General features: G+C 43.1%; 1 protein-coding gene across 1 annotated transcript in view; it reads left to right on the forward strand.

Moving 5' to 3' along the window:
• Positions 1-24452, forward strand: part of SLC38A1 (solute carrier family 38 member 1) — a 421899-nt gene that overhangs the window by 338918 nt on the left and 58529 nt on the right. The window contains exons 8-10 of the mRNA XM_086919085.1: positions 5911-5993; positions 10460-10518; positions 10635-10763. Of these exons, the coding sequence (XP_086775211.1) occupies positions 5911-5993; positions 10460-10518; positions 10635-10763 (271 nt within the window). The remainder of the gene's footprint in view (positions 1-5910; positions 5994-10459; positions 10519-10634; positions 10764-24452) is intronic.

The raw sequence follows: 24452 nt of genomic DNA on the forward strand, positions 1-24452 counted from the left end.
GACTCCTCAAAGGCAGCGCGTGCTGCACTCCACTGGTTACCGATAAGAGAGAGAGTCCTGTTTAAGGCACTGTGCGTATTCCATTGTATTATTCAGGGGACGGCTCCTTCCTATCTGTCTGAGTTACTCACCCCTTATGCCCCAACACGCCAACTGAGATCAGGTGGGGCGGGTTTGGTGTGCTTCCCACTATTAAGAGTGCAAGGATGGGTGGATGCTCCTTCCGCCTGCTGGCTGCCCAGCACTGGAACAGACTCCCCTTGAGTCTCCGGATGGAGATCCGGGAGGGCATATTCAGGAAAAATTTGAAAACGCATCTCTTCCCCCGGGATAGCTAGGGTGGGCGAGGTTCAGGGTGTGGAAATCTGTGCAGTTGCACCGCAGCGCGGGGACACACTGGCCGAGTGTAACCATGCGCTTTATAAAAGTGCCTATTATTTTTATTATTTATGAAAGTGCAGAATGCCATCACTCACAGTGAAATGGTACCAAGTAGCTGACATGGGCTGACCCATGATGTAGTGGGTGGCAGAAAATGTGAATTACACAACAGCAGATCAATGGATGAAGAGGGTTGTCTGAAAGCCCCCCGAAAGTAAGCATATTATACAATATTATACATATGTGTGAGTAAAATCAAAAGGTCTTGACTAAAATCAAGCTCAACAAGCACAGGCCAAGCCACTAGCTCTCGTTGTTTCTGGGACCCATTGGCTTTGCCAATGGATTTTAGCCATGTTGCACAGCATCCCTGCTATTTGAGTATTACAATAATCTAAACCACTACAACTGATGGGCAGGCATAGCTTGCACTGCTTAGTGCAATTAATGTCGATTTCACACATGTGAAGCCTTTTATTTACCTTGAGGGCACTGGTGCAGGACAAGACAGAATTCGCGCCAGATTACATAGAATGAAACAGTGGAACTGATTTACATAATCAGCGGTTATACTGAAAATCTAGAATGGAACCGGTGCTCCTACACCTATGAAGGACACCGCTGCTCTAGATTCTTTAATGCCTCCTTTTTTTCGCTCAGAGAAAGTGAAATTGAAAATGGCTGGAATTTTAGAAAACAGGTATCAAAGAGTCCAGTAATACACGGTTCTGCAAATTCCCCCTTATTACAGGTCTCATATGTAACGCCATAAATGGGGTGGTGACAGGAGCGGGTAATGGAAATGTTGGGCCCGGTATTTCCAGTTCATCTTACCAGTCACCTTATCATGCGACTTTAACCGCTCGTCAGAATTCACTCGGATATTTTGCCGTTCCAAGGCGCTGAAAGCTCTGGATGAAGGGTCCAGGTGAAATGAGGAATTGTCGGGAGAACAGGACCAGGAATAACTGATTCCCCTGGTAATTCCTGCTTTCTTAGTGAACCTCAAAGTTTAACACGTAAAGGGGCAGACTGCCCTCTACCCCCAGTGTTGCTGGTATCCCTTGGAACAGTAACTTCGAGGGGAGGGAAATCCCTGCCCCTCTGCTGGGCCACCTGTAATAAAGTCCTGGGTGTTGAGCTGCTCTTGTTTACTCACCGCGGATGATTTTCCTGCAGGGCTTTATGTTCTCGCTTTGAGAGTGGAAAGGGGGGCCCGCTAACCGTTCCAAAGAGTGCAACTAGGTCATGTCATTCCATGATGAGTCACCGGCTGCTGAGGGCGGCTGATGCTCGGTCTCAGTTCTGGTTCACGGCATCTGTGCTGCGGATGAAAAGCCGACAACTGAGCACTGTCTCGCTTGTGGAGAAAATGACATTGTTTGAATGTGAATATTATGTTATTAGGCTGTGAAACATTTCCAGATGAACTGTTTCATACAAAAAACTATTTCGAACACACTGAGGAGCAGGGTCGGATTGGCAAGGCGGGCATTCGGGAAACGGCCGAAGGGCCGTTGTCTCAGTGCCCTCTGTGGGCCGGTTTTTTTCTCCCCTTTTTCAGTTCACAGAGAGTGCTCTCTGCTATCTGCTCTCTGTGAACTTGGGAAGGGGAGAAAAAAAAACGGCCCACAGAGCGCACGGAAACAGAGACAGAAATGAAAGCGCTTCACTGTGTGCCATGCAGTGATTATTAGCTGTGGCCTCACTTCACCCCCTGCCCCTGAAAAGCAATCACGCCAAGGGTGGGCTGGGGAGCGGTGATTGTCTGCGAAAATCGGCCTCCCTGGGGGCCAGGTGTTGCTCAGGCCTTGAGCCATTTCCACCTCGGCCCCCCTGAGGCCCACGCAGCCGAGAAACGGTGTTAATCTTAACACCTCGCCCACAGCCCCTCAGATTCAGGGCACAGTGGGCGAGGAAGAATGGGTCTGGCTGTGGGGGCTAGGTGATGTTTTGAACTCCCACCATCTTCACCTCAGCCTTCCCCTGTCTACCATTGTGCTCCCCTGCCAAGACATTGCCCTGGGGCCTGGAGGGCTGGGGAGGGCTGATTAATTTACTAATTGCAGGGGCCATACTGCTGTTCATGTGCTCTTGAGCTAAGTAGGTTAGTAATAGCAGGGGCTTCCCTTCTTTTCAGGTGCTCCTGCACTGAAGTTCTTGAATAATTTCGTGACAGAAAGGGGCCTTGCTGTTTTTTAGTTGCTCAGCATGTAGGCCATTGTCACCTTGGGCCTGTGTCCTGTACAAGAACAGTATCCTCCCACTTTCATTCCTTATCTTTGCATAGGCATAGGTGGCCTAACGCCAGAGTTGCAGAGATGGGGATTCAAGTTTGAATCCCAGGGTCTGCTCAACAGCCTGTGATTCTGGGCAGATCACTTCCTCGCCCAGGCCCTTAAATAAAAAATCAGATCATGTGTACTGTAATTGGTACTCATGAATAGAACTCAAATAGCCTTTGTCTTGGGCTGAATTTACACTACATAAAACTGTCAAATGGTAAGAAAATTATAAAAAATAACCATTTGTTCATGCTTTATGATTCTGCAAAGGGACCATGATAATTAAAGAGGACACTTTATAAAAACATGTCCATATTTTTAACACAGCTTTTCCGATACAAAATTTCCATTTCATTCCCCTTAGTGCTTCACTGTCTGGTTGTCTTATGCTGTGGAGGCTGCGCTCTGACCCCTAAGTCATTCGGCACCTCTTGCTGAGTGCACCATTCTACTTCTATGTTCTTTTTGTTATTCTGGGAGAGTCTAAGCTTGCCCTAAGATAACATTTCATAGTATTCATAATTTCCAGTGACTCCCTCCTCAATGGGGGATCTTGTTGGCTGATGTTTATGGCCTTCCTTTCCCTCCCCAGCTCCTGGTTTCGTATCTTAATCAGATCATGTGATCCTAGGCAATTGTTTTATTTCACTCCCCATGGCCCAGACTTTAAGGCAGCAACAGATATGAATAAAACTGTGTTTTTTGTATATAGACATCACCTGCTGACTGTGAAATAAATGTATGACTAGATTGTACAGATACATTTTTTCAGCATTCTTTACACCCCAGACTGCCTTTTCCTCGTTTGTGAATTCTTACTTTTGTTATTACATGTTCTATTACCAGAGATTCCAGTCTTACCCTTTCTCCTTGACTTTGTACTAGATTTCTGGTTTATGTGATGATTAGAGTCTAGGACATAGCTGGTTAGGAAAGAGTATCCAACGACATTGTGCAGGGCGTTAAGACTGCAAGTAAGTATTCAGTTATTAGAACTGCAGTGCTCCTAGTCTTTACCAATGTTACTTGCTCTGTAAGCTTTAAAAGGCTTAATTTACTAAATATTTGTCTACAAATTAGACCTCAAAGAGTAACCAAATGGTGTTTCATGAAAGGGCATGCCCCTCGAATGTGGATCACGCCCCTTAAATATAGGCCACGCCCCTTAAATGTAGACCACGCCCCTTAAATGTAGGCCACGCCCCCTTAATGTGGGCCACTTTTTCGTCAGTGCCCGGGCCAAATTGTGATCCCAATCCGACCCTGCTGAGGAGCCAATTACAGAGGGCACCGGGTCGTATAACGCGCGACGAGGTGCCAATGCACTTTGCAGACAGATAACCCACGACTCCGTGTTCCCATATGTATTCTCAGATAAGGATACAAATGTGCCAGTTTTTAGCGTGTGCAATGTCCGTGTCACACTGTGGCCTAATGGGTAGAGCGGTTGGCCACCAAGCTGGGAACCGAGTTCGACCGCAGCAGGATATAAAACAATAAACAAACATTGGTAAATGCAATAGGTGTCACCTATGCGATTAATAATCACTTTTTTCTTGTAAGTTTTAGCTTGATGAGCAGTTGTGGAATATAAGGTACTGAAACTCCATAAAAGTGTTATGACTTGCTTATTGAGAAAGCCAATACATTGTGCAGCCACGGGTAGATTAGGTAAAGAGTGGAGGGCAAACCAATTAAGCACAGCGCAAGATCTGTGCAGGCAAAACCTAACAAGCATGTTATATGCTTGTCTGAATGTTGGGAGCCTTTTTTTGTTGCAACCTTTTAACTCTTGCAGGAGTGGTGTAATAAAATTCAGCAGTTTTGATACAGGTCCGGCCTGAAGGTGTTAAAAGAGGATTACAACACAAAATCGTATTTATTGTCTATAGTGTGCTGTACAGCATGGCTACTAAACATTGCCAAAGTCAATAGATCTCATAGACGAGAACTATTGGCTTTGCCTATGCTTGTTTTTAGGGGTACATACTATAGGCCACAGCTAAAACGGGTGAGACCAACTACAAGGGGCAAGAGAGTGTGTGCGTGTATTTGTGTGTGTATACATCTATATATAAGTTTAAATACCACATACATGCGAATTAATATTGAATATTTTTTTATAAAAAATGTAGGGTCATGTTTTGCCTCAAATAGTGTATAGAAAGATAGTTTGGCGTATTGCTTATGTGGCTAGTAGCAATATATATTTTTGGATGATCCTAGTTTTTTTCTCCCCCTGTCGCCCCCTGTCACGGAGCAGCAGGCAACATCTGTGGAGACAGTGCCCAAGACAAATTGAGCTGGGGTGCAGGTCTCATTTACCCCCGCAGCCCTCCAAAGACTCCAGTGAACACAATGTTCGCCATAGTTACCTTGCAAAATCTCTGAGAATTTCCCCCTTAAATTTTGGTTCTATAAAGAAAGAGTGAACAAATTAAAGTTAAGCTAAATCAAACATCTTACGCTGTATTAATGGTTAGGTGGTCCGTAGCAGTGAGCACATAACTAGTCATTTTTGCATAAATTAGGGGGCATATTACCAAGCAATAGCGATAATTATCGCTATTGCTTGGTTAGAGACAAAACTTTACCGCAGAGCTGCGGCGATTTTTATCGCAGATAAACCTTGGTATTACCAAGGTTTATCGCAAATGCGATAAAAATCGGCCGCAATGCATGAATATCGCTGAAAAGTTCGCGATATTCATGCATTACCGAGCTAATGCTCTTAGCCATGTTATCAACCTTCCAATGGATAACATGGCTAAGAACTGCTCAGGGCAGGTGTTAGCTTTTGGAGATATTTGCCCTTAGCGCGAATATCTCCAAAAGTTGGTAATAGGAGATAGCGATGTTAGCGACTGTTTCCAATCGCTAACATCTTGGCACACCCACTTTGCATGTCATTAGTGATAAATATCACTGACATGCAAAGTGGGGCCCAAGATGGTCTCTATCTCCTACTAGCTGTCGCTAACTGGTGTTAGCGACAGCTAGGTAATAGGGAGATAATTTTATCTCCGCTTTCTTGGCTTTTAAAGCCAAAAAGCGGAGATAAACCCCCTTGAAAATAAGCCCCTAGGTGCTCATAGTCTGGCAAGTATTTATTCATTTTAATTGCCTGTATTGTTCATCAGGTTCAAGAAACGTGCATTATTAGCGAGGTGACCATGTGCATTAAAACCCTATAAATTATGCTAATTACACTGCGATTCGATTTCAACAGTTTATTTCTTTACAGAGCCTGGTACGTGGATGGCCGAATTCTCGTGGTTGTCGTCACCGTTGCTATTATTTTACCCTTGTGTCTCCTGAAGAACCTAGGTAAGAGTTAGCTCAGAAATAAAGTTAAAAAAACAATGACACTTTTTAAAATTAATTAACTCACCTGTGAGAGGATCCTGTTTCACTCATTCCTCATCACATGTTGCATTTTGGCACAGTCCATGAAAGAAGTAGCACCCCCTCTTATCACACAATGTATATCTGCACACGGAATGGCATATGTATCTCAGGGCCCTCACCACACAATGGCTCTTTGTACTGTCGAGTAACCATTCGTACGGAGCCATATTCCCAAACCCTAATTGATATTTCAAAACAACCCTTTTTAAATAAATCAGCTCATGTTCATGGCTAATTTGGGAATGGTTGCCCTCCTCTACACTTGCGGTGCATTTGATTTCATTTACCATACTCTAGTGCACAGTTCGGTGGGCGAACTTTGTCCTGGGATGCATTACTACAAGAACCTGTTTTAAAGCAGTAGTTAAATAGCAGGCATCCATCACTTTCCATTTTTTAAAGCACTAGATTAGGCTATTCAGTGGTAGTGTAACTCCTATACATGTACTGTCTTCATATTTTCAAAACAAGCTTCCATAAGGATGGTCTTTCTTGATTTCCATACCACATTCACTCCTGGGTAAGGTTCCAAGCGCTCATAGCCGTGGCAAGGCACCAGGGATTTGTCGCACATTTGGTCCTTCCTACTGTCTTTCCTGGGGACTGAAGGTGAACCGCCAGTGAGGGATTCATTTCAAAGGACAATTCATGATGCCACCCAAAGAGAACAAGTACAATACAGTGAGGGGCGAGAAAGAGGGCTTCATACACAGGTCTTCCTCTTTACCAGCGGGAAATAGGAAGAAGATTCCCAAATTGCTTTACTCACTCTGGTAGATACAGTCCTGCTGGAGATATTACAAGACCTTAAGAAGTCCCTTCCTGTATATGACAAAGGTCTCAGCAGTGAAAGCATAAATGCCAAACAATGACGCCAGGGACGACAGCGTAGAACATGATGGCAAAGTGAAATTCGTAGATACATTGAATGACAAAAACAAACCCTCAATACAGAAGCAGGGAGCCTTTCATTACTGTGCAGATATTTCCATGGTTACCCCTGAGAATAAAATTGATTCCTTTAAAATGTGGTCAGACCCCCGACGTAAGGGTCTAGTGGTCCCATGCATCTAGAGGGCATAGACATCAAGTCTATTTTAGGCACGTTTGATAAGTCAGTGGTTTGAAGGAGTGCACTCCCTATGCTGATGGACATACCCAAGGCCATAAGAATTCTCAATATAGGTTGTGAAATAGGCTGAGTGGTATGGGTGCCTACTTTGTGGGCTTGGGAACTCTGGGGCAGAGAAGGAGCTCAAGAGAGGCACACCGAAGAACAGACTAACGACCCTTAGAGCTAGCACAATGAATCTCTTCTGAGAACTTGCTGTACCACACAACTCCGAAAACAAGAGCTTCAACTTATCAAAAAGAATTGAACAGAATTTGGAAGAGTCTTTATTCTGCCACCCTGTATAGTTAAGATTGGCCCTGAAAGGTGTAAAAAGAGCTATCACACCATCAGAGACCACACCGATTAACCTGAAGTCAGTTGAAGATCAGTGCAATTCCAGCCAACCGCAACTCCAATTCTAGATTTGACTTCTATGTTTATGTTTCCTAATGCTTGTTATTTGTTAACCCTTTACTGATATGCATAACAGCCTTTTTGCTAGGGGGATTCCCTCCAGAGAATCCATCTTGTTGCTTCAGTCTGAACAGGAGGATCTGGGCATAGTTCTGGGTCTGAGAGTGGTTGATTTGGCAAAACTCCATGGTGTCCATTTCAGTCATCCAGGCATAAAGACCAGAGCTAAATCTAGGGAAATATTCTGGGCAAGGAGGAAGAATGGTAGAACGCCCCTCACCCTACCTCAGAATTCACAGATGATGAAATTATGATTTAGTAACAATGATTATCTTATGTTGATATTTTTGTAAATGGCAAATGGCTACCCAAGGGTAGCTGGGGGTTAGATAATTCTTCTTTCATAATTGAAGGAAGCTCATGGTTAAACTGCGAACCCGGATTATTAACCTTTTTTTATGGAACCCAATGGTTCAAGCCAAATCAAAGAGATGTAGGGCGGGTAAACAGGCCCTGTGAAGAGGATTTAAGTCTCATCGTCATTCAAATAGAGACAATTATTCTGCATCCATTGGTGGACCTTTGGGAGTTAGTACTGCATATTCGCAGGTTTGCAGGTTCATCTTCAAGCTTGAGATAGCGGTATCGTCAGCACAAAGTCCTTCGAAAGATAGCAAAATTTTACAAACATCAGTTTTATTAACCAGGTTGTACTGATAAGGGGGATTGCAGAGGACAGTGCCGGCAAGCTTAGCACGTAAGGACAGAGGCTGGTGGAGGTACTTGATGTTGCATCATAGAGGGCTGCTTTTATTGCTGAGAAGTTAAGGAGATTGCGTTTGTGTTTTCATATAAATGTACATATTTTCAAAGTAAAGAACAATCGTATCTTTTTGTAATTTTATAGCTATGAATTTGGCCTAAAAACTAGTTCTGTTACGGGAATGGTAAAATATTAACTCGTCTCTTCCGAGATTCCAATTCTGTCTCACCAAGGGAATCAAATTACTGTCTTGGTAGGAGGAAAGGGGGAAAGCAGTATTTCTTCAGTATAATTTCTTCAGTATAACAAACCTCTGCCACTCCTGAGTGTGTCTTATTCACATTTGTCACCCGAGTGGGATGGGTATGCTCAGACGTGAGTCCCATGCACTCCACACCACTGGATTCAAGCAAGCCGGGCTGAAGACGTCTGGAATGCCAGAAACCGGTCCTCGGAAGCTTGTTTCCCATCCAGGGAAGGCATGGCTTGGCAGTTCGGGCTGGACTGTTCCCATGAGGCACAGTGTCAGAATGATTTGCATATGGCCATGTCTGAACTGGGGTGGTGTGGAGTGCAAAAAAACGATGGATTTAGGCCCAGATCTCTGTACTGGGGTGAATGTATGACATTGTTCTGCATTCTGTCCATCAACTGTGTTTTTTGCATTTGTCACTCCGAGTGGGATGGGTATGCTCAGACGTGAGTCCCATGCACTCCACACCACTGGATTCAAGCAAGCCGGGCTGAAGACGGCTGGAATGCCAGAAACCGGTTCTCGGAAACTTGTTTCCGGTCCAGGGAAGGCATGGCTTGGCAGTTCGGGCTGGACTGTTCCCATGAGGCACAGGGTCAGACTGATTTGCATATGGCCATGTCTGAACTGGGGTGGTGTGGAGTGCAACAACACAATGGATTTAGGCCCAGATCTCTGTACTGGGGTGAATGTATGGCATTGTTCTGCATTCTGTCCATCAACTGTGTTTTTTGCATTATTCACAGAGATGAGCCAGTTCTCCACTAGCAATACCTAGCTAACCATTTTGGTAGCTTGGTCTGTCTTAAGGTTTAAACCCTGTAGGAAGCGATGAGAGTGGGGAATTCGGAAACTAAACAACACAGTTCCAAACAGTTGAGAGAAACACTGCCATGTGCAGATAAAATGCATCTAAATATAAATAATCACTGCTAGACATTAATCTTTGAAACTACATCAATAATGTGCTACACGACATTAAAGTATTCGTATGGCAATACATTCGGAATGCAGTGGTCCAACCATAGCATACACTTTATTCTGAGCAGCAATTAGAGTCACTAAGAGTGGGAAAATGTCTGACAAACAAGTGAGATGAGTCTTAAAGAGGCATGGTCCTTTGTTAAGCCAGGTGAGCGAGGATCTTGGTCACCTCAAGGAAGAGACTGAGCCACTGAAAACCGCCAGACTTAGGGCTGATTTAAAGTTCAGCGGATGGGTTACTCCATCACAAACATGACGGATATCCCAGCAGCCATATTACAAGTGCATTTGAATATAATGCACTTGTAATACAGGAGATCGGATACCTATCCCGTTTGTGACAGAGTCACCCATCCGCCGAACTTAAAATCAAGTCCTTAGTCACTTTTAGATAAAAGTCGAATCCAGTGCAGGTCAGGGATATCCAGTGAATATCGGTGCTATCCACTTGTCTTCGTACTTCTGAACAGGTTGATACCCGTTTGTACTGAGAGGGTTCAGAAAATATGCAGCATCCTTATACTGGCATCTTCATATTGGAGTGGCCCCTGGCAGGATCTACATTCAGAGTTAGCCAAAGTGATAATATTTTCGCAAGGTGGGGAGCAAATGCCCAATTTTGTATTATAGAGTTTTCACTTTTAGGCCCTGGCTCTGAGTGTGTCGGAGGTGATGTTTTGTTTTACACTTGATAAAATCCAACACTAACTCTTAATTTGAGACTTTTATGCACCATCTAATCATTTAATTGTGGTGTGCTATCAGGTGTTAAATGTATTTATAATATTAAAATACAAGTTTTCACTCTTTGTTCAGCCTTCTCATCATGACTGATTGAATGTCTTAATTCTTTTTAGGGTACCTTGGTTACACTAGTGGATTTTCCCTGAGCTGCATGTTCTTTTTCCTCATTGTGGTAAGTTCTGAATGTTGATAAATTAAATAGAATTTTTCAGTCTACATATCTGTCATTCACAATTGTATTTTATATTGTCTGATCCTGATCTAAGTACTGTGTTCATTTCCTTATAGGTTATCTACAAAAAGTTTCATATCCCTTGCCCTTTACCAGAAGTGAATGGAACAATGCACAGTCTACCGCATGATAAATCTACCATTGAGGAGATGTGTACACCAAAGTATTTCACCTTCAATTCAAAGGTAAGTTTGATTGATCCAAGTTTGTATGTTTAAGACCTCAAATTGTTTGGAGCCTAATAGTGTACCCTGTGTGACTGTAGGGTATTGCTAATCGCATCTCCTGTTGTTATTACTGAAGGATTTGTCTCCCTTATGACTCTATTGTGTCCTGTTACCAGTGGAGTAAGTTGGATAGTCTGATGTTTTTTCTAGAAGTATTCTGAAAATAAATAGACTAAGAATAAAGATGAGGCAACAATCAGTTTTAAACATTAAGAAGAGATACTTGGATGTAAAGACACATAATAAATACATCATGTAGTCATTGAAGCAATGTATGCACCATGATTTTCATAGTGTATAGTACAATGTTCACCGCGCGCTCAGCTGTGAACAAAGCTGTCATAGATAATGAATGAATGTTTAGCTTTTATATAGCTTCACGGCTACTCAGTGGGTGTCCTGGTGCTTGGCATAAATGAACAGCCGGAAGAAAGGACAAACTGTAAGGTACAAAACATACCATTAAAGTTTAATTTAGTATGTTTTTAAAGGATTTTTTTGAAGTTACTTCATCTGAAGTGGATCTCATATAGACAGGCATCTGGTTCCACATCTTTGCGACTATATTAACAGCAAAGTCCTTGACAAACTAATCACACTTTATATCTCACTGACGAGGCATATTCACATCAATACTGTTCAAAAACTGATTGTGTGAAAAAAATGTATGTATAGAGGAAGCACCTCACATAAGCAACCACCATTATCATCTTGGTTGTTTCTCACCAACTTGCTCGCCTTCTCATCATTGGCAGCTTTCATATAAACCGAAGGAACCAACACTTTAACTAAATCAAAAGGTGCTGCTTGTGTGTATCCCTATCCAACGTTACACATATATCTTAGCCTCCCAGGTCCTCATCAAGGAAGAAAATTGTATTAGTCACAAAAACACTAAAAATGAGTTATGTGTGACATCTAGCATGTGTCTTTATTGCATGCCCATACTCATGATTAACACCAAATCCCATGTTTAGACCATTTTAATGTGAACGGCCGACATGTTTCATTGCCTCGCAACAACTTACTGGCAATTTTATGAGGGAATAAGGACCAGTGATCAGCCAATTATGTACCGGACCATATGACCCCCAGGTGACTGCCTGCCAGTAGACCCTAGGAAGAGAGTGTCTGGAAACAGAATTGTGGATGCCGCCGGTGTCAGCAACTCATCTCTCGTAACACCCCACCACTCCACATCTTTGTGCCCAGGACCATAAAGGAGGAGCCCCCACACTGCTTTTTTCTAAAATGGGGGATTGATAACAGGCGAGCATTTCAAGAGCGCAACAACCTCCCAAGTATGCACTCTTGGATTCCCTCGTTCAAGTAAATGGGTCCAGTATTAGGAAGGGCTTGATGAGACATTGTAAGCGCTTTGCACGTAATATGCTTATGGACCGGTAACCAGTGCAGTTTCTCTCGAAAATTGGATTCAGAGGAATGTTGGGTGACTTATGGAGGAGGCTGATGGCCTTGTTCTGCACAACATGCAGACCTTTTTTGTAAATAATCCGGAATTCCCAGGTTCAGAACATTGACATAGTGCAGCCTTGACAAAATCAGAGCCCTGACCAATGTGATCTGTGCTTTGCTTGGAAGGAAAGTCAGGAATTCCCTAAGCATTCTCAGAATCCAAATGCAGGATTTCACTACCGACACAATCTGGGCTTTAAAGGCAAGTTGTGTGTCAAACAAAAAAGCCCTGTATTATTGCCATGTCCGTTGGGGCAGGCAGAACGGAGTTACTACTGGCCTGGCTCCTGTCCACCCTGGAAGTGGGTCCAACCCAAACAGCAGGACATATGTTTTGTCAGGGTTGTATTGCAGCTGGTTTGCCCTGAGCCAGCCAAGTAGTGCCTTCATGAATAGTGAAACCATTTATTTGGCCCTAACTGAGTCTCCTTCGTATGTGAGCAATATCTGTGTGTCGTCAGCATACAATATGCCCTTAATGCGGAAAGACTAACCAAGAACGCTAGTGGGATCATATAATCATTGAAAAGAGTGGGGTTCCAGGAGCAGCCCTGAGGACCCCGCCCCCCATTTCATAGGTTTTGCTCTGGGTGAGAAGGGCTAATTACAAACTACTTGCTCTCTATTTTCCACAAAGGATCCCATAAGAGCAAATTCCTAAAAAAAAATGTGTTTACTATGAAAGGAAATAGCTCCATTTCCTCTAATGTAAGATCCCTCTGCAAATGTGATAGTTTTCTAGTCAGTAATTTGATTGATATATTCAGACATAGTGAGTTTAAAAAATACTACTATACGTGCTGGCACCATAATACCAACCTATAGTTCACATGCTTTTTCATGAAATAACCCCTCTGCCTATAGGCGCTTTGCATTTAGCAATGTGCATTGGATCCACTTATAAATACACACAGTTCGAAAACATTGGCTTTTGCATACACTGGAATACATGAGTAACGTTAAAAGTCAGCAGAGGGATGCAATGAAATCAGAGAAATATCAACAGAAGACATAGGGTTAGTGTGGGCAATTCTGTGTTCACTGGTTCCCTTGTCACGTTTTGCTTTGCTTTTTGGCATCCCAGACTTTGACGTCGTCTGGCATTCGCAGCATGCTTTCCCAGCAGCAGTCACCATATGCTCTGTTGAAGATGACATGCCCTTCACTTTCAATGCAGCAGATGCTAATGCAAGCCTGAGCAGCCTGGAGATCGGAGCCCTACCCTGACAGTGGAATATGTTTGATATTGAATAACTATGTAACTAGAGATGGCCAGGCCATCTTTAAAGGTATGTGGGTAGCTATTAAGTGTACGCCGAGACAAAAAGAATTCTCATTCGCAAACCAGAAATGTCTCTGCGATGGAGTGGGTCATCAGATAAGCTGTCACGTTACTGCAGTATGGTTCCATATGTTAGTACATTGATGAAAACCCTTACTCTGTAGCTTTTTAGTTGTTGTGATCACATATTTGAAATTTACAGTGTGATTGTAGTTTTGGCAGAAACAAAGAATCATTCAAGTAAAATTGAATTGTTTTTTACCTTAGAGATAGACACAGAATAGTAACTATTTTATATATAATTTACAGTGTAATTAGCAGTGAGTGATACATTTAGCACGCGATTAACATATCCAGAGGTGGCAGTAAATACTATTACCTTTTGCCAATATAGCCTGCTAGGGAAAGCCAAACTCTTGACAGAAGAAAGGCCTGCTAGGAGAAAGGGGAAGAAAAGGGCAGAGACGCTGATTGGCTCTATCAACTTCTGACCCCTCGAAATGAGACCAGTTTATTTCACGGGCACATCTGCATTTGTTCTTCTTGGGGAACATATTTGGTTTCTTTGAAATGTATTTTAATCCAGAGGTGGTCGTTTACAGTTAGGAAATCTTTCACCATATGATATTTTATGAAGATGTCTCTGTGGGATGGAGAGAGCTAGAAAGTAAATCCACGTAAATCTTTTTTATTGCAATAGTGGGTGTATTTGGTGTATAGAACCATTTAATATAGGACAAAGATTTCTTATTCTGTGACATAGCTGGATCTGTGTTTAAAAGGCCCAGCATTTCCATCGTTTAGTTGTTCAGAAGGGTCTCATGGAGTAGGGAGGAAGATCCCTGCACACCTGGACGAAATATCTGAAGAGCACCCCGAACTGCCCCCTTGATTTATATCACTGGAAAGAACTTACAACACAGTTGTTACCAGTCAGACCCTTCCAATTGGCCTTCACGGATGGTGAGGCCTGTGTCTACTGTGAAAGTGTTATTTGCACTCTAGACTTCTTTGTTCCTGGAAGCTCCGGTATGTTGGGACCCATTGAATCCAGGAGATATTGCTGATAAATGTGTACCTCTCACTCAGCTTTAGTGCTGAAATTCACAGTGGACTGGAACAGAGAGGGTTTGCAACAAGGACTTTATCCAGTGTCTGAAGGTTTTTTCCCGCCTTGATAGCTTTGAAACTCCTATGCTTGGACAGCTTCTGGTCACTCCTGTACTTGCATGCCTTCTCATCCTGCATGTGGGACTAAAGGGTTGAGGGCCAGGGGACCACTGTGGAAATATTTGACTGCAGCTGTGACCTCACTTATGAGGATATTAAAGGAACCTGAGGTATTGCTCGCGTTTTAAGAAGCATCTCAGGTGACCTGCAACACAAATTCGTTTTTTTTAGAAAAATGTGTTCATTGCATGCTTATATAGAGATATGTAATCTCTTTGGGCTTTACCTCCCTCTAAACTCTTGTGCTCCCTGGAAAATGTTGACACTTATTTAAAGTGGCAAAATGGTTCTAGTTTGCCAATAATAAGTAAACACAATTAGGATGGCAATGGAAAGCAAACATTCTGAAACACCTTGGTGCGGAATGTGGTGTTTATGCTCAGGTGCTGCGGAGTAGTGAGCAGAAGACTCCCTTTTCACCCACTGACCTAGATCTTAACATGAGAAGCCACTGACAAAACAAAGAAAGGCAGTCTTATGGTCACAGGTCCAGATATATGCACTGACGGGAATTTCTTTCCTAGTAGGGATGGTGGCCAGCACCCGCAGCTCTGGGAATCAGCACCAAGTGGCTTTTAAACATCTTGTCCCCATGTACCTGTCTTTCGCTCCCTCTGCTTTCTCAGTCTCCTCGCCCCCTCACTCCCACAGTCTTCGCTTGGCTCTCCATTCACTTCAACAATGTCCACCAGGTCTTGAAAGTAAATGGCAGATGCATGTATAGAGGCTTCTAAGCAGCTCTTTTCTCCGCTTCCTCATTGGAATCGCAAATGAACAGACTAAATGCATAGGCAGGCAGGTAGGGAACAGCGGGTGCTGTCTCCTTGTTCATGAAGAGTGCATGCAACAGCTCAGTGTTTTATGATCCTGAGATGCAGGCATCTGCTGTACTCACCAAACGCCCACAGTGCTCCGCTCCTCTCCACTGACACCCTCATTCCAGAGGTTTGTGTGCACATATTTAATCTCAATATTAGTAAACATTATGCACTTGAGTAAATCAGTGTTTGTGTGTAATATTTGAAGAAGGAGATTTCAACTCCCACCCTCTCCAAGTACTCCAGTCCTGGCATGGCAGACCAATCTTAGTATGGGCAGCTCGGCATGTCTGCTGTTCTTTGCCTGAATTATAGATACACTTTTGCTGCATCCAATTATTGTTAGGAAATACCTTTGAAATCTGCAAATTCCAATGACAACTATAATAAATGTATATGCAATAAAACTCCTGATAAATTGAACATCTGTAGATTAATGTGATGATTTTTCAATTGAGATCGCAAAACTATATTCAGAAATCATTATCAAAATGCAGTGACCACATTAAGTAATATAAATACGTGCGATTAGATTAATGTACACACTAAATGTAGAAAATATCAAAGATTGTTTGCCTTAAAAGCTCTTGTAGCCAGCATAAGGGAAGAGCATAGAGGACGGAATGAGAGAGGCTTGTTTCTGCCCAGTAAATCCTAGAGTCAGCGGAACTGCTCGCGGCATCAGCTCTCCTCGTGTTCCAGTAGTTCTGTACTTTGAGAGCAGATATTGATTTTCTGTGTCTTTGATTCCTTTGGAAAGTATCCCCCAGCATCAGAATAGACTATGGCCTATAAATATTGCTGTAGTTATTTTTAGCAAGCAATTGACATTTGTCAGTAGATCAGTTACTTAAAAGACAATCAATGAAAATAGATCACATTAAAAAGTGTTCAGCAGAGTCACTCTGTACATTCCCTTCGTATGCTTGTGTATGTGTTTGCTACGAACTGTATATTGCTTGTGTTCATACTTGCATATCAATACAAGATGCAATAATGAAAGCGACATATTATCTATTTACCATAATTTACAGTCTGACCTTTTGTTTCCGTGTAATGCTCTGGAGACCATTGGCTCCCTTCTATGGCCAAAGCAAAGTAAAACAGAACATCAATTATCTCCCCATATATCTCCCCTGCCATAAGAAACACACTCAGCATTCTTCTCTCTGCCGAATCCACCCATATATGCTCTTCTCTTACCACCACACACTCTGACTATATTGACGGTGTGGCTCCAGTCTTCTCTGTTTAATTGATCCTCATAGTGTAAGTTTTCAGGCCATCATGCTCATTATCTGGCCACCTATTGCCAACTTGTTAAACTGGCTGCCCTATCACCTAGAGTCTTGACTTGCCTAGCCGTCATTTTCACCCGTTCATCATCTCTGGCTAATACTCTTGGTCCTTTAAACCTGCAGTTGTCTTACCTCTGCAAAAAAAAAATTAACCAAATAGTTTACCCTTTATCTCATGTACACTACTGTCCACTTTCACAATTTCAATTTTTTTCTCAAAAACATTTGAGCGAGTGGAATTCCATGGGCTCACTTGCTATCCATCATTCTTCAATAATGCGCCTTCTGAAGAGAAAAGCCCAAAGAAAAATCCCCGATGTGCATTGCCAACCTTCTCACCAGAGCCCACAATGTCCCCTTTTTACATTTTTCAAAATGTTGCCTCTACATACGATACTGTCAACCATTCTACCATGGTTACCATGGCCTTCTTGTTTATTTCAGGCAATATGCTGCTTCTCTTACCACAGTAAATGCATTTCTTTGTATTCTGGTGCTCAACACAGTTTTCACCAAGCTCATCTGCTTGTCGTTGTGCTAATTTGATCTCTTCTCTTTTACTTCTCTTTTATCTTCCTTTGTGACATTATCCACCTTGTGTTTCAAGTTATGGGGTGAAAACAGACAAAAGACCCTTGAATGCTTTCAGATTCACATAGTACAATTATGGACTTCATGAATTCTTTGAGCTAAACGTGTGTGTGTGGATATGTGTGTGGATGTTTCTGCATGTCTGTATGCTTACGTCTTTGTGCACATTCATGTGTTTGTGTGCTTCTACATGTATATAAATGTGTATGAATGTGTGTATCTTTGTGTGTGCGAGAGAGAGACAGATAGAGTGATAAAGAGATAGATTAATTGAGCCGCTCTCATGTGTATTTAATTTCTTCTATAGTGCTACTCATTCCAAGTAGTGTAGCGGGAATTCCGTTCTCCTACAGAACTGTGCATAGAGATTTGGAACCTCAGTGAATTAGGATGGCCCAAAACTCACCTCAGTACCCAAAATCCCCTTACCGAGCTAGCTACAGTGTCTCATTGGTCATAACAAACTCCAAATGTTTAGACAAACCAGAACATGAACTTAGAATACCTCAGGTATCGTGGAACACATGAACACTCTTTCGCAATATAATCATTTCAAACCAGAACGTGGAGTAAATGAGGACACGTGCATATTTGAAATATTTATTTACTAATGCAGGGTTCTCAAACGCCGTATCTTATATAATACAAGCAAACATATTATAAGCAACAAAGTTATCAGCATAGTTACTAGTCCATAAAAGGCGAATGGTGACAGCATACTAAGATGCTGAAATGAATAGAAATTAACAACACCTAATTCTCACCCTCCCTATTTAGCATAGTATATTTATATCTATGAAGGTCTCATTTGGGTTTTAGCAGGGCGGGCCCATACCTCAAAATCTCAGTGGCAGAGGATCACATCATCTTCCACCAGCTCTCTGCATGCGAAGCACCATCAAGTGTGTTACGTGTGTTTTCAGTAAAGTAATATAAAACCCGCTTAGAGACAGATTTTGGCAGCAGCATGTGTGTTATATCTAGGAAGGTGCGAAGATCAGACCTCACAACAACACTGTGTCGAGTTATCCTTGGAGCTTTCAGCACTCACTGTGCAGACAGTGTACCAAGCAAAGCTGATATCAGAGCAATAACATATTATTTCTCAAGTAAATCACGACGCTCTTCTGGGTTGAAAGCTAAAATAACAATTATGTGTTGTGTGCAAAATGAAGCAAAAGGAAAAATGGCGTTTAAACATTTAATAAGCTCATGCTAACTTAACACAGTATATAGAAACAAAGTAGCTATATGACAGTAGTGGGGCAGAGTTTTGGAGTGCGTTACAACACACATATATTATTAAGAGACAATCACTCATATAAATTGGAAAGTCAATGCATAGGAAATGTTGCTTAAGATAATGGGGCTTACAATGTGTAATCATACTTTCATCCAATATTCAGTCTTTCACCATTCATTCTGACCTTCCATCTGTATGCCCAATAATGTCCATATTCATCCATTTACAAACCTATCCATCACGTTTCCTTCCATCCATCATTTCACTTATCTATCCCTCAATCCACCCTTTTACTTATCCATCATCTATCCATCTACCCTTTCACCCTATCCATCCATACACTCGTCGATCCACTCTTCCACCCATCGATCCATTAACTCATTCATCCAGCCATTCACCCGTTCAGTCATCCATTTACCCATCCCCCTTCCTCTTTCAATTCCCCTTTCACTTAGCCATCCATCCTGCCATCCACCCACCCATCCATCTCCTCATCCACTCATGAATCCATCTATTGAACCTATCATTCATCCATCCTTTCACTCATCCATCCACCCTTTCACTAAATAGCCACAGAGAAGGGAAGCATCGAGAAACAAAGAGATGCGTCAGTTCCTGAGTCCTCTGGGTGGCGATTAGAGAGTTCTGCTGCATGGTGGGGAAGTGATGCCTTGAATCCGGACTGTAGAAGGAAGTAATGCGTTGACTCCAAGACGGTTCTTGTCCGCGTGTGATGTGTCCAGAAAACTTGCCACACAGGAGCGATGTGTGGACACCCGGGATGCGGTGGCAGCAAGCAGCGGTACGTCAGTTTCCTTAGTCGCAATCCCATGATGCACTGGTTCTTGCAGCCGCGACAGGCGATGTATCGTCTCTGCAGCAGCGCGGCGGTGCAAGGAGATTCTTCTTGCATGGCGGTGCTGGGCCTGGAAAAAAGCCGCAAGAAGAGCGATGCATCGATTTTCTCAGTTCATCGGGTTTCTTCCAGCTCCCAACAGCAGGAACAACCTCCATAGGCCCCAAACTGGAATAGGCATCTCCTGGCAGGTCAGAACTCTTACCAGAGTTCAGGGGAGATGGGGGTTAAGTCTGTGTGTCCCTAAGACTTCGGAACAGGAGGTCAGCACAATCAATCAATCAATCAATCATATAATTTGTAAAGCGCACTACTCACCTGTGAGGGTCTCAAGGTGCTGGGGTGGGGAATGCTGCTACTGCTCGAAAAGCCAGGTCTTGAGGAGTTTTCTGAAGGTCAGCAGGTCTTGGGTCTACCGGAGGTAGATGGGGAGGGTGTTCCAGGTCTTGGCGGCGAGGAGCACACACACCCCCTTGGAGATTCTTTTCCAAGCAGGTTCACAGCAAAGTTTCAGTCTTTGGCCTTGCCTTGGCAGAAACAGCACGGTCTACTATTTATAGCCCATTTTGTCTTTGTTTTCTTTGTCCAAGGGGCTCTAAGCCCAGTCCAAACCAGTTCTGTCCTCATTGTTGGAATATGACCACAGAGAGTGGATACAGCATTGTGCAAGGGAGACATGCCCTATTCAGGTACAAGGAAAACTACTCCCACTACTCTAAATGCAGCCAAGTAAGTTAATAAATAATTAAGGAACTTGTAGAGCGCAACGTGACCCGTCATGTTCCTTGGCAGACAGGATGTCAGGGAAAGGCTCACTCTCCTCTCCTCTTCCATTCCATCATCTGTCGCCAAGAGCCTTGTCACTTCAGACCTCTCAAAGTGAGGGTTAAGGCGGGTCACGTACAGGACCCTCAAAGGATTCCTGGGAGTCTGCAAGGAAGTTGACCAAGTAGGTCACTTCACTTTTGCGCTCCCCCACCTCAAATGGACCAGTCTACTTGTCTTGGAGCGCACAAGGCTCCACTGGTGCCATCACCCACACTTTTTGGCCTGGCTGAAACTCAACCAGGGTGCTATTCTGGTCATACATTTATTTCATCTCCTCCTGGCTGGCTTCCAGGTTCACCTGAGTGTTTTCCCTGAAGTGTTGAGTCTGGTTCCTGAAGGCCAGCATGTAGGTGAATAGATCTTGGGGGGTATTAGCAGGAGTTTTCTCCCAGCCCTCCTTCACCAGACTCAGGGGTCCTCTTACAGGGTACCCATACAGTAATTCAAAAGGACTGAACCCTAAGTATTTCCGTGCTATCTCCCTGTAGGCAAACAACAGGCATGTTAGGAAGACATCCCACTTGCGTCTCATGGGTTCTGCAAGACCATTTATCATGCCTTTATGGGTTCCGTTGAATTACTCCACCAACACATTTGCTTGGGGATGGTAAGGAGTGGTGAATCTGTACAAAGTAGAGGATAAAAGGGAGTAAAGAAAGTTTCTCATGGGTCTTTTAAAAATTAACAATATGTCAAGGGTTGGTCAAGTCAGAAGAAAGAAACTAAGGTAAATTAGCAACTGTTGCTCTCAAGATAAGGAGTAAAATATCAACAAGTTAAATGTAAGTCATTGCACAGAACCTTAGAGCCCAATAAAGGAAACATTAAGCATGATCAAATTAGTAAGCACAACTAGCAGGAGATTGCCCAAGCCAAAGAAAGACAGCACGGGATCACTCTTTAATGAATCGACAACCTCTTTATGGTGCCTGAGATGCTGGGATTTTTTGTCAGATGCTAATAGACATAACATTTGTGCATACCTTAAGACTACAATTGCCCTGAATGTACCTCTTGTAAAGGAATAACCTGTCACATTTTCCATCACACAAAGATCTTCTTCCCATTGATTCCAAGTTTCCCTCTTGCCCAGACAAAATGATGTCAGTATTAGTTCATATATCACCACAGGTTATAAGCCTTGTGGGGCTTGCATGCTGATAGTGTTCAGGTGAGGTGTACAACACACGCGGGTGCGGCCTGAGGGCATTGCCGCCACGGAAAGGCATGTCATGAAGCACATCCTAATATGGCTGGCTGTGTCTGATAGACACCGCCACCATATTAGAGCTTTTCCGCCACGGTCGGAAGCCGACCACGGCGGAAAAGCGGCGGACGGTCTTCCCGTCCGCCGATGACCCCCCAGCCATCCTAATGTGGCGGGGGGTCTTTTCATGCACCGCAACGGTGAATCCGCATCCTCCAGGCCGGCGGTGGCTTCCGCCGGCCCGGAGGATGCGGATTCACCGCAATCCTAATCGAGCCCTAAATGAGGCTCCAAGTTTGATTAAGTCTATTCAGTCACTACATACACAGACAGAACACCATGGTTAGCCCCCATTCCCTTTCCACTGTGTTTGTTCCCTCTGAAGCTATGAGTAGCCTATGTCTTTCAACATGATCATTCACAGGTGTTTGTGAAATACATCTCTCAGGCTTATCTGCCTGCATGCATCTCATTAAGCCACTGGATCTCAATTCGACAGAGTAAACTCCACGTATCAAAAGTTAAAATACTAAAACAGAGATCAACCCTGTGTAAGATTTCTGTGTTGCAAGCCAAAATTGGATATATTTGTGTTCATAATTGTTTCCTCAAACTTGAGATCCAGTTTAAAGTGAGGTAACATGTTATTTAAGTGAGGCTTTCCGTCCTGTAGCAAAGGTTTCAGCCTTTCAGTGCATGACTGATTGCCAAGGGTAATGATTTATCCTGCACAACAGTTTTCGGAACTTACTTTCAGGAGCAAGACAAGCCACCTTGCAGTAATGGGTTTTAGATCAAAGAAGTACTTTATTGTGATGTTGAGAGGTTCCGCTGTTAACCCAATGCCCTTCCAGAGTCAGAACAGGCCCACGATTGTTGGGGAAGTAGAGAGGGGATAAGGGCACCCGAAAGTTACAGAACCCATGGGTATGGAACCTGGTTGCCAAGCCACATCATACAGCAGTAATCAAAAGCTCACACCTCTGTAGAACAAAAGAAATATGCAAGCAAACAGATTTTCTCACAGTTCTCCACATTCATGTTTTTAGAGATTCTTCATTTTGTTGGCACAATCCAATGCAACCTATCCAGTCTGGTGCCCAGCACAGCTTTTCTAATTAGGTTTTGACCCATGTTAGGCTGCTTCTCATGTATTTTGGACTTTGGGGTGCTTATGGATAATTATTTCATTAAGCTTAAGGGTGCGCAAACTATATGAATGCCGAGCATACTGACTTCTGCACCTTTTGTGAAGAATTAAGTTGGATTTGATTTGTTTCATTTTTTTTAAACCAGTGGGTTTTTAACGTGTCGTACAAATTATTTGTACCAATTGGTAACCTCTGACCATCATTTGAGGGAAAAATATAAATTTCTTTATCCTCAATGCTGCTCATATGATGACAAAAATTCACAAAAAAATTGTCTGAAAGAAATCTGTTTACATAGTGAGCGGTAAGCCCACAAATCTGGCATGGATATAAGACTTGGGGTCCAGTTCTGAACACCTAAACCTGTGCGGAGCTCTCACTTTACTTTTTAGGTCTCACCTAGTGACGCAGCACATGTGTTGCCCACCTTGCCAACACCTATAGTCGTCGGTTTGGTGGTCGAAGGGGGACAGGACAAGTGCATGTGCGCATGCAGAGGACAGGGGTTTTTGCACACGTGCGTGCAGAGGACAGGAGTTGTGCAAGCGCACGTGCAGAGGACAGGAGTTGTGCATGCGTGCGCAATATTAATAGCTGATAGCTGTGGCTGCTGTCTCAGGGCTCGTGAGCAGCGCCCCTTCCATCGTGGCTTGGCTGTTGCAGTCGTGAGGAGAGACTGCCTGTTGGCTCGAGCCGTGCAGCTGACGTGACATACTGGCTCGTCACTGGAGAGCAACATGTGTATTGTGGGCAAAACTCCACAATGTGGCACATCGACGCTGGCTCCAAACATTTAAACCCCATAATGGTAGCCTCAGATTGACTATTCTTTTAGGAGTACACTAGCGCGACACAAAGCAGAACAAACACCAAAGTCGAGCAATTTTCAAATAAAAGAGAGGTTTGCGCTGATAATTTAAAGCAAAATGGCTGGCTCTGTATTGCATAGCAGCAAGCCCCCTCTTGATGTAATGCAGTGAGGGCATGTCAGGGCGGGAACAGGGTTTACATGCAGAGACAGATCTACTAACCCAGCACAACGTGGCTTTGCGTGAAATCCTAGCAACAATAAAAAGCAGTTGCATAAAATGGCAAAATAAAAATCCTGTGCTTTTTCTACATGTAATATGTGTGATTTATGAAAAGTTACAAATATCATGCGATTAACCCATAGGGGCTCTCTTGCCAATACAAATTTGTACTGGAGGGTGTCTCTTAAATATAAATCTCAGCTCATGGTGCTGTAGAAAGATGACTTATCTGCACGAGCGCTGTAGGTGGCATCAGCAAATTTTGTTTTACTTTTCGCACAAGGCAGTACTGCAAAGGTTCATGCATTGCTTGCTGTGCTTCCTGAATTATGGTAAATTGCATTGTTGCTTTCTTAAACTAATCTTTGGTCACAAGACTGTGCATGTTTCGGTTATACAAATCTGAAACCTGGGGTATAGACAAAACAGACTTCATTGGCCAATGATTTTGACCTAAATAACAAGCAATTGCAATGCAATAGGTCTCGTATTTACGCAAGTTTGAGTTATTGGCATTGTAAATGACAATACCTTTGAATTATGTTTTGGTTTTTAAAACACAAATAAAAAAAGGCATTGCCATTTACAATGCCATAACTTAAACTCGTGTGAATGCGAGACCTATTGCATTGCAAA

The sequence above is a fragment of the Lissotriton vulgaris genome, chromosome 1_1, assembly GCF_964263255.1.
Source record: "Lissotriton vulgaris chromosome 1_1, aLisVul1.2, whole genome shotgun sequence".
In the NCBI taxonomy this organism is placed as follows: Eukaryota; Metazoa; Chordata; class Amphibia; order Caudata; family Salamandridae; genus Lissotriton; species Lissotriton vulgaris.